Raw genomic sequence first — 12838 nt, forward strand, 5'->3', positions numbered from 1 at the left:
CTTACCTACTATATGGTAAAACATAAGATTATTTTACGGATAGTGATAGATATTTTATTCGAGTATTAAGGAGAATATGAATCTCCACTTGTTTCTATCTATGATGAGGGTTTTTAGGAAGCGAGGAACCAAAATATCCATTTGACTCACCCTCATTCTGATTGTCTTTGGGCTCAACGCTATCCCGTCCGGATGGGCTGGCATTTTTGGCCATGATAGCCGCGATTGAAAAGTCCGTGGCCCTCTGGCTCTTAGCGGTGGCAACCACCAAATCTTCCGGCATGGCTCCAAGCAACATATCACCGCACAAACCGACACAGTTCCACCTTAAACAATCTCACCTTAGCAACACATCAAACGGATACGGTACGATGCTTACGACGTAGTCGCTACGAGACTGACCCATCAAATAGCAGGTCCACCAGCGACCGAGCGAGTATTGGGCGGAGCCCGAGTCTCCTCGAGCTCAGCGGGCGGAGCTTAGCGGGAAGGCGTAGCCCGGTAATGTGTGTGTGGTCTACAGTCCGTTTCGAGCCGAACGAAGCTATCAATCAGAACTGGTTGTGGTAACGGTGGCGACACGGCATGTAGACAGCCAGTTGATATCAGTTTTGGTTGCCCACCCACTTACGATAGTGACCATGGCTGCTTATTGTCATATCCTAACGGTGGTAAACGCCGGGGAGTGGGAGAAAGGGGTTAATTACGCTCGGACCCTGTGTCGTGCCATTCCGCATATTCTCGCATTCAATTTGCGGAATTTTCAAGTGAGACGGCCGACGTTATTTGTGCGTCGGCAATAAAAATTTATCAGTACCGTCCCGACACAGAAGCAAATTGCTACTAAAGCCGGTAATTTGTAATAGTTTGAATACGCCACGGTGGAACGGGGTAAAAAAGAACACATATCCTTTTACGTGAGCCGGGGGGGAATGGTAATTGATGGGAGGTGGCCGCTACTTATGGAGAGTTTGTGCCGCAACCATAATTACACTTGGAAATGGAAGACGATTTGATAATAGCTTCGATGAATTCATATATTCCGGGAAAAAGCGGATATGTGTGTTATTATTTATTGTTTATTCATGCGCATTGTCTCTTTATGGACTTTCACGTTGATCTCATCATCAAATTTACATTTACAGTTACTATTATAGGTCTGCGGCTGGTGTATGTGAACGTTTTTCCACTAGTACCTAACGACTTAATATTTAGCATTAATCGAGCGTTGAATATTTAACTTAACTCAACAGAGCTTAGCGTAACAACCTGATGCTATATGTATTCCTAGTTATTATAAACTGTAATACATTTTTAGTGATAACGGATGACGAGTAAAATGGATGTTAGTAATTATACAAATAAGTTTCTACCGTTCAATAAAAAACTAAGATGCAAAGTTCTAATTTACTTATTTGTTAATTGTACATAGTAATGCTGACACTAAACAATAGTTTATTGCAAGACTAAATAAATGAGTGAAGAGGCGGGATATATAACCACAGAAGAAGATAACAGTATTCATAAAAGCTGATAAGTTTGAGTCTGACCAAGTGATTTTGCAATATGAAGATGTTCGGTTGCATCTTCATAAATAACCACACTTAAATCGCAAGAAAATGCTTAAACGGAAAACCCTGACACTCCTTCACATTCACCAAACGTCTCATGACTTCACTCAGCAACACACAAAGTAAACCAATAACTGAGTTTTCTTTTTAAAATTTTTTAAACTTTGAAAGTACAAAAAAATCAAAAATTGCATTCGTTCAAATCTTATAAAATAAATCGAAATTCAGTTAGAATTATGTGGATACGAACTACCAAAAAGGTCAAGTTGATTTTGAGAAAATACTCATGTGAAGAGAGACCACTTCAAAGAACAGTTAGCCTAATGCTCATATTACAGGATATATTCTGCGGCCTCTTGTATAACTGGTATTAATTATACTTCAAAATTAACTCCCTTCAAATATTTAAATTGAAGTAGTAACTCTAATTCAAGCTAGAATACGGTCTAGGGTGAATGATGTGGCTCGGTGAATGGAGGTAAAACGAAATGAAACAGTGGTGTTTACATTATGTAACCATTATATATTGAAGTAATATAAAAATGAAAAAATACAAATGATAAAACGGATGGCAGCGGTGTTACCTGGAGACGAGGCTTGGGCAGTCGATGGTGGCACGTCTAAACCAAACGATGGTCGAGTACTGAATGAATGGAAATACCCTTCAATAACATCCCAGATAAACGTCTCGGGGCTGCCAGCTATTCGTTGTCGGGTTCTAGTTGGCGCTGCTGGCACCCCGCCCGTGTTCAACATCTGGAATTATATTTCTGAGTATTTTGTAGACCGTTATTCCACTATGTAAAATTCTGGCATGCCTCAAGGTCACTACAACGGTTTGAATCATAATAACTCAAGTATGATAAAGAAGGACCTAATGGTAGCCTTATAGGGGTTAAGTTATATAAGATTTATTTTATATATTTCTATGAGAATATTCATTACACCAATAACTCCCATGTCAGAAATCATGCCTCATCCTCTGTTGAATCTTTTTCCTCCAATGAAAACCATCTCAAAGATCAGTATTTTGTATAAATCGTAACTTAAATAATAAATTTAAAAAATTGTTTTAGCAGCAATTAACAACTCCATATTTGACTAGATAAGCTCAAAATAAGTTTCATTAAAGACTGATAACACAATCTCTTTGATCTTAGGTTAAATTGAGGATATCTTCAAAATTATGAACGCAATTGTTAATTTTTCTGCCGAATCTTCTCACCCTTTACATGATGATTACAAATTAATCTACCATTGAGATGGATGCCGAAATATTTTTACTTAGAAAATGAGGATGCACTAAGTAATATAACTAAGTTTCCGTATATTCGCCACAATGCAAAATTAATATGCATTCATTTCTTTCTTTTAAGACGTATTTTCCAGTATTGTTCCAGTAATCCATCAAGTAAAAATTTTAATTAATTGTCTTTATTTTAAAGAAATATTTTAAAAATGCTCTTGTAAAAAGGAAGTTCAAAAACGGTTTTTAATAAAGATAATTATTATGCTTCTTAATAAAAGTGATTTTATAAATCTAAATTTTCATTGAAAACATAACAAGTGTAAACAGATTTGATATTTAATGATGAAAATCTTATTAATTCAAAAAATTTAGTAAAAAGTAAAAATCTAACTATTCACTATTAGCGACATTATGTGTGGCTTCCTGGTTACGAGATACTATAGAAATAGAAAATATTAATATCTTAAGAAGTAAAATTGTAGTTAATTTTTGAAATTTTATGACGATATACTACAGACGAAGATAAACAAGTGCAAAATTGGAGAGAGTGCTTAAAAAGAGTGAAAGAAAAAAGGAAACAAAACAAATGTGGGAAAAAGATTAGAATATAACTTATTTAGACTTACTTGTTGAGAGTATTAAGTATTCGAAGGTGGAGAAAGATCTGTGGGACGATCTAGACACTATTAGGGAGAAAAATGGTAGACCAAACACTGAGAATAATGCAATTATGAAGGAAATGAGGCAATTGAAAAATCTTATATGGATAGAGAGAAAAAGATGTATTTATTCAAGTCATGGCTACGAAGAAAGAAAATAAGGATTAAGATAAGTTGTAACAGCCAAGCCCAAGCATTGTAAAAGTAAGGAACAGGGACTGGATGAAGAATTTCAACAAATTAAGTTGGGTATACAGGTGATTACGCCCGTTTGGGCCCTATTGCATCACGCGAATTTCAACAAAGGGTTCTTTAGACTCATATTGCTTTCATTGTCGGAATTGTCTCCTTTTCGATTATTGGTTCCAAGTTTCCTTGGTTTTTCTGTTTTATGTTGTTTTATTTTATGTTGTAGATCTCTTTTCTAAGTCATTTTTTGACAGCAAATCATACTAGTGATTTTTCCCAGTCCAGTTTCATGAATAGTTTAACCCAAATTTGAAATGATTTTGATTTTTTCGTATTTATTTTCCAAAAAGAATGGCGTTAAATTGTTGCCGGTCAACACTGTTTTCTCCAACTCACTTTGACGACTCATTTTTCCGCTGTTTCTTTTAGAATCCCTAATTGTTTTTAAATGTCCTTAGCTAGAATTGCCAAGTCATCTTAAAACCGATTGGTCTTCGATTCGAATTTGATTGGTTGATCTATTTTAAGATCCGATTTTATTTTGCGTCACTCTTGGATTACTTAGTCTAGGACGCAATTGAGAAGTAATGGGGAAATCGCATTTGGTTCTGAAAGGAGCCCTTTTAATATTTGGCCCAGAACCTGATCTTTTCAGAACCAAACACAGTTAGAAACCAAAGAACTAGGAAAACATATATATATATATATATATATATATATATATATATATATATATATATATATATATATATATATATGTTTATTATATATCGCATTTGGTTCTGAAAAGAGCCCTTTTAATATTTGGCCCAGAACCTGATCTTTTCAGAACCAAACACAGTTAGAAACCAAAGAACTAGGAAAACATATATATATATATATATATATTATTATTATTTATATTTAATTATTCTAACGGTTAACATATTTCTTTATTCAATGATTATCTCCGGACAAAAAATGATTGTAATTAAACGCAAATTAAAACATTTTAAAAACCTTTAACGACGACAAACCATCATACGCATACGTAACGTGTGTACCGTTAAAACACCGCACATAAGAAGTCGGCGTAGAGAAATACCAATTATCCCCGTGCGTTTTCTCGATAAAACGCGACAAAAACCAAAACGGCAACCAACACGCGGTTAATTGTTTTCTATGTTCGACCGCCAGACCACACAGCACATCGTACAAAAATCGTATCTACCTCCGGCCTAGAGAAAAAGGTACTTAAATACCATTAAATCTCTGTTTGCGATCCTTGAAATGCTGTTTCTGTTCGGTCCTTCGACGGTTTAAATCTTCTTATTTATGTTTTTTACGTGACAAACCATATTGTGACAGTGCGCCACCCGTCGTTTTCATTCAATGGAAATCCTCCTCTCTAACATATCGGTCGGTTTTTTTATTGATATTTATAATCCTTGAAGTAAATGATCCGGATGCATCTTGGAGATTTATCCCATTAGCTCATCTACGTTGATTTGGACGCCTTTGTGTAGCATAACTATGAAACTGGCAGAGATATATGAATTAATGTATTTAAATAGTTTTGTAGGCTGTTAAAGATTTTTCGTAATTTAAGAGCTAACTAATGTTGATGCTTTTCAACTAATCTGACAGTTTATATTCAAGAAGCAATAAATGTTTAACAACTATCTTAATATTAAATGATGATATATTTTTCTATACCATTCGATTTATTTACATTATTAAGCAATCTACTATATAATATTATATAATACATATAATACTTAATTTTCTAATATGTTTTAATCTTTTTATTATTCCTCTTTTTGATAAAGTATTTGACTCTCTAACATATCGATGATATTTTATTGATATTTATAATCCTTGAAGTAAATGATCTGGATACATCTTGGGGATTTATCCCATTAGCTCATCTACTTTGATTTCGAAGCCTTTGTGTCGAATAACTATGAAACTGTCTGAGATATATGAATGTATTTAGATAGCTTGTATGCTGCTAAAGATTTTTCATAATTTAAAAGCTAACCAATGTTGATGCTTTTCAACTAATCTGACAGTCTATATACAAGAAGCAATAAATGTTTAACAGCTATCTTAATACTAAATGATGATATATTTTTCTATACTATTCGATTTATTTGCTTTATTAAACAATCTACTATATTATACTATATAATACCCATAATACTTAATTTTCTAATATGTTTTAATCTTTTTATTATTCCTTTTTGATAAAGTATTTGACTCTCTAACATATCGATGGTTTTTTTATTGATATTTATAATCGTTGAAGTAAATGATCCAGATGAATCTTGGAAATTTATCCCATTAGCTTATCTACGTCGAACTGGCTGAGCTATATGAATTAAAGTATTTAGATAGTTCTGTAACTAATGTCAGAGCTTTTCAGCTAATTTGACGTTTTGTATGTAAGAAGCAATACATTTAAAAACCACACAGAACAGACAGACAAGAAACACGCAAAATAAAAAGGCATCTTATTACTAAATGATGATAGTCGGGGATTTGAATCCTGCTGAGACATGGATGTACTTTATGTTTGTGATTATAATTGCAAATGGATTTATAGACAACAGTGGAAAATCCGACAAGGAATAACCATCCGTCACGTCAGTAATCAAGCTGGTTAAGACAGAATGTCTTCTGGGATGGTCCCTAATTTTTTTGGCCTGGTTTACCAGCTGAAAAGGTTCCCTTGCTGATGTTAACTCAATTTAGAGGAGAGGATTGCCCGTGAAGGCGCTTCATTTGGGTGTATGAGAACCTTAAATGACTTCAGGAACCGCTTTTGTGGGGATAGTCTTCGGGGTTACTGGGTTGGGAACGCCTCTGACAGGTATCTGGTGTGGGAATTTTTGGAGAGTACTGAGGTTGCATGGAATTTCTTGTATAAGAAGAAGGCATCACATTTCTGTTGTATCAGTTTCCCAATGAATTTGGGTATTTTTAACAAACCATGGCGCGTTCAGAGTTTGCCTGAGAAGATTATTTTGCATTACCTGAAGCTTTTCTACTAGTTCCGGCCTGACAAATCGATACCAAATTATGCATATAACATGATGGAGCTCATAAGCAACTTGTAAAGCAAAACTTTAACCATCGGAGACAATTTACTTTTCCTGCAGATTAGAGGGCTAAGCTCTGTGGCTACACCGTAACCTTTGGAGATTGTTTTATATATTTGTGTTTACCCTAGGAATCTACAAAGGTGAGACCGAGATATGTGGCTTTTCGTCGCCACAGGATTGAGACTTTTTCCACTCTCAGCTGGTAGGCGTATATGTCTGTCTTATTGTGAAAGATTATGGCCTGAGTTTTTTGGGGGTTGATTTGCAATCTGCAGAAATTTGACCATTGTACCGTGACATTTAATTGAATTTGAAGCTTTATCTGAGCGCGATTTACAGAACGAGAACTGGTGAAGAAAGCTGTGTCGTCCGCATGTTGGGCGGTTTCAACATATTTCTTCATTGGAATGTCTAATATAAAGAGGTTGAATAATGCCGGGTCTAACGGGGAACCTTGGGGGACTCCTGCTTTGACTGATTTAGGACCGGAGAGTGTTTTACCGGTTCTTTGGTTGATGGTATCTAAGTTGGTCTCCGGCCACTCGGTAGGGTTAATGCCGAGGACCATGGTTCGAAGCTCACGTTAAACTGTAGGTCCTGTCTAAGAATATCTTATACGCTTTAATCTTCTTATATTTCGATGCTAATTATATTAATGGAAATCATGATCTTCGCATTTTTGTTATATGAATAGTTAAGTGAATGATTTTACAAACACAATGAAAACAAACAGCTGAGTTTTGGGCATGTTCTGATAATATAATTACTTCTCAAACTCTCTCACAACTACATCAACTTTTTAATATAGATATAATAAGTACAAGCAACTAAAGAGTTAATTAAATGTATATATCACCTCGTTAGTTGATCAACTGCTTTCTTGAACTTATACAGTCTTTAGATTAGTGCTAATTTTTGTTAATAATTATTTATAACATGCTTCAATTATATCAATGAAAATATTTTTTATCAACTAATGTTATAAAATCGTGTACTAGCCAAGCCATATTGCATCGATCTGAACAAATGTCTGAGTGTTGTTATTCAATGACTTTCTATCTGTTAATAACATACCATAAGCCGTAAGATCACCATAAGTTTCAGAAAACTTTTAAAGACAACAAAATTATCCAATCCAGTTGTAAGCCTAGACGGGATTGGCTTCTGTATAACTATATATTGCAATAAAACTAGAGTAAACTGTCAGTTTATGTAGTAAAATATCACAACCTTAATCTAATTCAAGATAGTTTAAAATTGTTTAGATTGATCTTTTCATTTCAATAGATTTCACTAATTAAAATACCTGCAGGCACCTAATATCAATTAGCATAGACATATATTTATGATACTACTACTGTATAAAAAAGGATAAAATGGAATAATAATAAATTACTAGCGTTCTACCCACATTTCCTTTAGAAGTACATCAAAATTCTTTTCTATGTACTCCGGTTTTATTAAATAGTTTTTATTGTTGTAGAAGCAATTTAATCGAAATATTTAAGTAGTGCTGAAGTAGAAGCACTTGTTGGGTGTATCGAAAAGGACCTATACATTTTATGGATATTTTGTTTTAATTCAATTTCTACAATGAACAATGTTAATTATACATAATAATTACTAAAAATATGAATATATTAAAGTTACCTTTATGGAATTTGCAGACGTAGTTGCTACATATTATTGGATACTTTAGTATACGAATCAGTATATATTTAATTAGATAATCGATTTAGGGTATATGTGAAATAAAATAGATCAGCACCTCTGAATGATTATTATCCACCAAGAAGATATACATAATAATGAAATCAAAGTTATAAGATAATAATATTATAATCTTGAATAAATAGTGTATATCCTACAAAAATTAATTATTATATTTTATAACAATGTAATGTAATGCTGAAGGTAAAGAATATTCTAAAGCTTTGCAACACTTTGATGACAAGAAAAAAAATCGACTTTCAATCTCAAACAAACTTGAGTAATTATGCTCATAGGATATCACTTCTTATCAATTATCATTTCTTTAATTAATGAATGATATATGATATATAAATAATGATAAAGTAATATGATAATAAGTAATATAATATGTAATAATGATAATGTATAATGATAAAGTATGCAATTAATCAATGTTAATTGGCTTTTGGACAGAGTTAAAAAAGAGCCTGCTTTCAGAATGATATTCAGAAATGGATGCTACTCGAAAACTACTTCAATTATATATATTTCGTATGATCTTTTTGTTTCTGATGGATGCTTTTATAGATATTAATATTCGTTATATTCCTGATATATTAGTAATTAGATTTTACTGTTTAAGATGGGCTAGGAGCTATAGACTTTAACTATTTATGCTACTTATACCGGATTGTAAAGCAGTCTAGCGAGTAATCGATGTTAAAATCATTACAAAAGTTATGCAATCTAACTCAAACTGACTATTAGGGGGCTGAGAAATCCTATAATAATTATTCAAAAATTGGTACTCGAATGGTTATATACTTAAAAAATAATTAGTTACATAGGTGTTAGGTTAGTAAGGAGAGTATAGAACACAAGTGTGAAAAAGAATTTTACATACTTAGAGATATATTTAAGAAATAAGCATATGTATTATATATATCTACAATCATCTACAACCATCTAGCGAGCGGTTAAATAAAGCAGTTAAACAGCTGAAATGTTGAAAACTGAAAATTAATCCACAAAAAATCCAAGCGAAAATTTTCTAATTGCTTTGCTTTGTAGTTGAAATAGTTCTCATTCTATTCTTACAGTAAATTATATATCCTGGGCTTTAATTTGACTTTGTTTTTGCTTCAAGTTGGTCAGATCAAATCGTGCAAGTTTCTTACAGCCTGTGAAGGATTACGATATACTGAGGGCAGTATTCCCTGTCCTGTGTCCAAGTAAATTATTAGTCTCAATTAAAATTATTTTACACTAGTTATGTTAAGGCCTTATTGTACAAAATCACCGAAAAGTTGATAAAGTGAGCTTATAGGATCAACAATAGTTTAATTCCATCCATACCAGCTCACGCAATTGTAGAATTTCTGCACAATAACAATGCAGCTGTTTCTAATTAAGAAAACTCTTCCTATCATAATCTCGATTCAAAAAAATATTTTATTACAATTTTCTGTATATATCACTTTAGCAACATTATATTCACGCTTGTATTGGTTTATCGAACAAGGTCTTCAACATTCAGATTAAAATCATCAATGATGTTGATAAATACGCGCACATAAATCAATCCACCGTTCCTTTCAAACAAAATAGCGATTATGTAACCAGGTCCCTAGTGATACCAACCCCGGCATTGTCTTCCTCGTCGTTGGGCCCACATATTTTTCAGCTCTTAGCACCTTTTTCCTAGAGAACGTAGCCCATAAATCATTTTATTATACCCTGTCACAAGATTAAAATTAAATAAAAACCACGGTTGATAAATACGCATTTTCCAACACAACAGGTGGGAATTTGTGACCAAATAAATGTTTTATGATTTTTCTTTTATGGACGAGTCGATGGTCCTTTCGGGGCTGCCATCGTGCCGTATTATTTCTCCATTTTTGATGCGCCACGTTATCTACCTACTCCTTCATATTTATTTTCGAGAGAAGAGAGACAAAAATGATATATACCTGTGCTTAGTTCACGCCTGCTTGATTCGAGAGGCCGTATAATATCTTGAGGTTTGGAATAATGCCGTCATAATTATTCTCAGTTATCGTAAAATCTGTCCCAAAACGAGAAAAGATCGAAATCGAGACACATTTTATTTCACCGTTTAATTTATTGGGTTTGAATCGTAAAACTATCGTTTTGACACAAGCTAAAATGCTTAATAAAAAGCAATTTTGAAAAGGTAAATGCAGAATCATAATTTCAATAGATGTAACGCAAATATATTAGTAATACTGTTAAAATATCTCAGGATCGTGAATTAATTTTGAAGGATTTATAATCGGGTCAAAAAGTATTGTTAAAACTCGCTTGCAAAATATAATGTTGCTTTTTATATAAAAATTTAACTTCTTCTCCACACTAACGGTGGTTTGGATTGTGCATAGCAGTTAATTATAAATTGATAATAATTAATTACTACTAAAAAACATCAGGCCCTCTTTTTTATAATGAAATATAATTCCAAATTTATTTTTTAGTCATTATATATAGTCTATTCAAAACAGTACTGACGCACGTCATCAATATGTGCCTGTCAAAACTTGTAAATTCGTTTTACAGTCAGAAAATATTTTCATTCTCATTTTATTCTATTTACAAAGAGAGAGAATGCTGTTTGAGAATTTCGAACATTTAACCGAATGAGCCTGCAAAAGTCGTCCGTTTGTCAAACTTCCGTAGAATTCTTCAAAATATTATAATTATGGCTAATAAACCGGCAAATGTTGTTTAAACGCTTTGTTTTAACTAATTTTAAATTGCCGCGGTTTTTATTGAAAATACTTTTAGCGTGTTGCAGCTGCACTGAATATTAGTATTGGCACGGCCACTAAAATATCTCAAAATCTAAAAGCAATATAACATTAAATTAACCTAAAAGAATCCGTCTTTATGCGAAACCAGTGACGAATCAAGATCAGCTTGATGTTAGCTGTATCAGAGATCATATATATGAAGTGTACAAAGCAGCAAGTAGTTTTCTTTCAATCTAAACATAATTTAATACAATTATTTCAGCGAAAATTGTTAATCCTGACATTACCAATAAAAAGCTGAAATAATAGTTCAAGTTTAATAGAACTTCCAGATATAACTTTTAAAAAAATACAATTTTTGAAAACATACTATAATTTCTCTAGATATAGATGAATTAATTCATCTATATATAATTTACTTTTTTTAGAAACGACTGAGAAAAGATACATGGTAGATCAGATTGCTAAACGTTATGGCCACAGATTATTACATATTCCTCCCTATCACTTATTATTTTTTTAAATATTTAATCCAATTGAGTTCATATGAGGTATTGCAAAGAATTATTACAATAGACATTCAGGTTGAAAACGATATACAAGCAAGAACTGTCTGGATTTATGGAAAGAAGCATTGTCGACAATAACACCTTCGGTTTGAATGAGCTTGATCAGACACATTGAAGAAGAAATTCACAAATGGCGTATCGTGAGCAAGTTTTTGATAGATTGAAAACAAACAGCTTAATTATTCATTTGAGTAGTGATTCTGAAAGTGACAGTGATTGAATAAAACTATATGATTGTTTTATAGTTCAATGATGACAATTACCAAGTCAGGGTGATGAAGGAGGAAATAACTAAAGGTCAGTATATAAATAATATACTTTAACTGTTGTATTATAGAGTGTGAAATCTTTATATGCATTTGTGTTATTGTTCAGAATATACATAGGTTTGGTTAAAATGTATGAAGAGAGAAATAATACTACCTCTTTTGCAGATATGGCAAATGCATTAAGGAGAATGCAGTGATTAAATCTAGTTTTATCAATAATAATGTATACAAATAGTCATAAAATAAACTAGGTAGAAATATAGTAATATTAAAATGACTTTACAAGAAAACATTGCATCGAAGAAAACAAAAACCAAGTGTAAATGGTAAATTACATTACTCAGATATACAATTGTTGATTAGGTGGATTAAGCTTCCGGGGGACACCACTATTATATAAAAAAACGCGCCTAGGACTCTACCTATATTAATGTGGTGTAAATATAATAAAACCACTCTAACCTATAAATTATTGTGGCTGTATAATTAATTGTAGTTATTCGATAATATATGCATTAGATGTAATATAAAGTTAAAATAAATTATATTAGATAATGTTTTGCTTCATAATTTAGTTAGATTAGAATTTGTTATAAATCAAAGTCAAAATTTACTAAGACTTATTGTTGATGCGGCAATATTACATCAATTCAGATGACGTGAGTTCACTGCTGTTTTGAATAGGCTATAGTATTATGCGGTTAAATAATTTTATTTCATTTGTGTTAATTTTTATTATTTTTACAGTCCATCATTAAGTCGACTGGTCACCTTTGCAAAGACCAT

At 32.5% G+C, this 12838-nt stretch overlaps 1 protein-coding gene across 1 annotated transcript in view; it reads right to left on the reverse strand.

The window, feature by feature from the left end:
- The window catches only part of LOC143201932 (T-box protein H15), a 106502-nt gene extending 106096 nt beyond the window's left edge, over positions 1 to 406 (reverse strand). Inside the window, exon 1 of the mRNA XM_076413136.1 lies at positions 151 to 406. Within this exon, the coding sequence (XP_076269251.1) occupies positions 151 to 298 (148 nt within the window). The 5' untranslated portion in view covers positions 299 to 406. The remainder of the gene's footprint in view (positions 1 to 150) is intronic.
- Positions 407 to 12838: the final 12432 nt, after the last annotated feature.

The sequence above is a fragment of the Rhynchophorus ferrugineus genome, unplaced genomic scaffold (genome assembly GCF_030347505.1).
Source record: "Rhynchophorus ferrugineus isolate W39M unplaced genomic scaffold, kcgeb_rfMv2 rfM9, whole genome shotgun sequence".
NCBI classification, from domain to species: Eukaryota; Metazoa; Arthropoda; class Insecta; order Coleoptera; family Curculionidae; genus Rhynchophorus; species Rhynchophorus ferrugineus.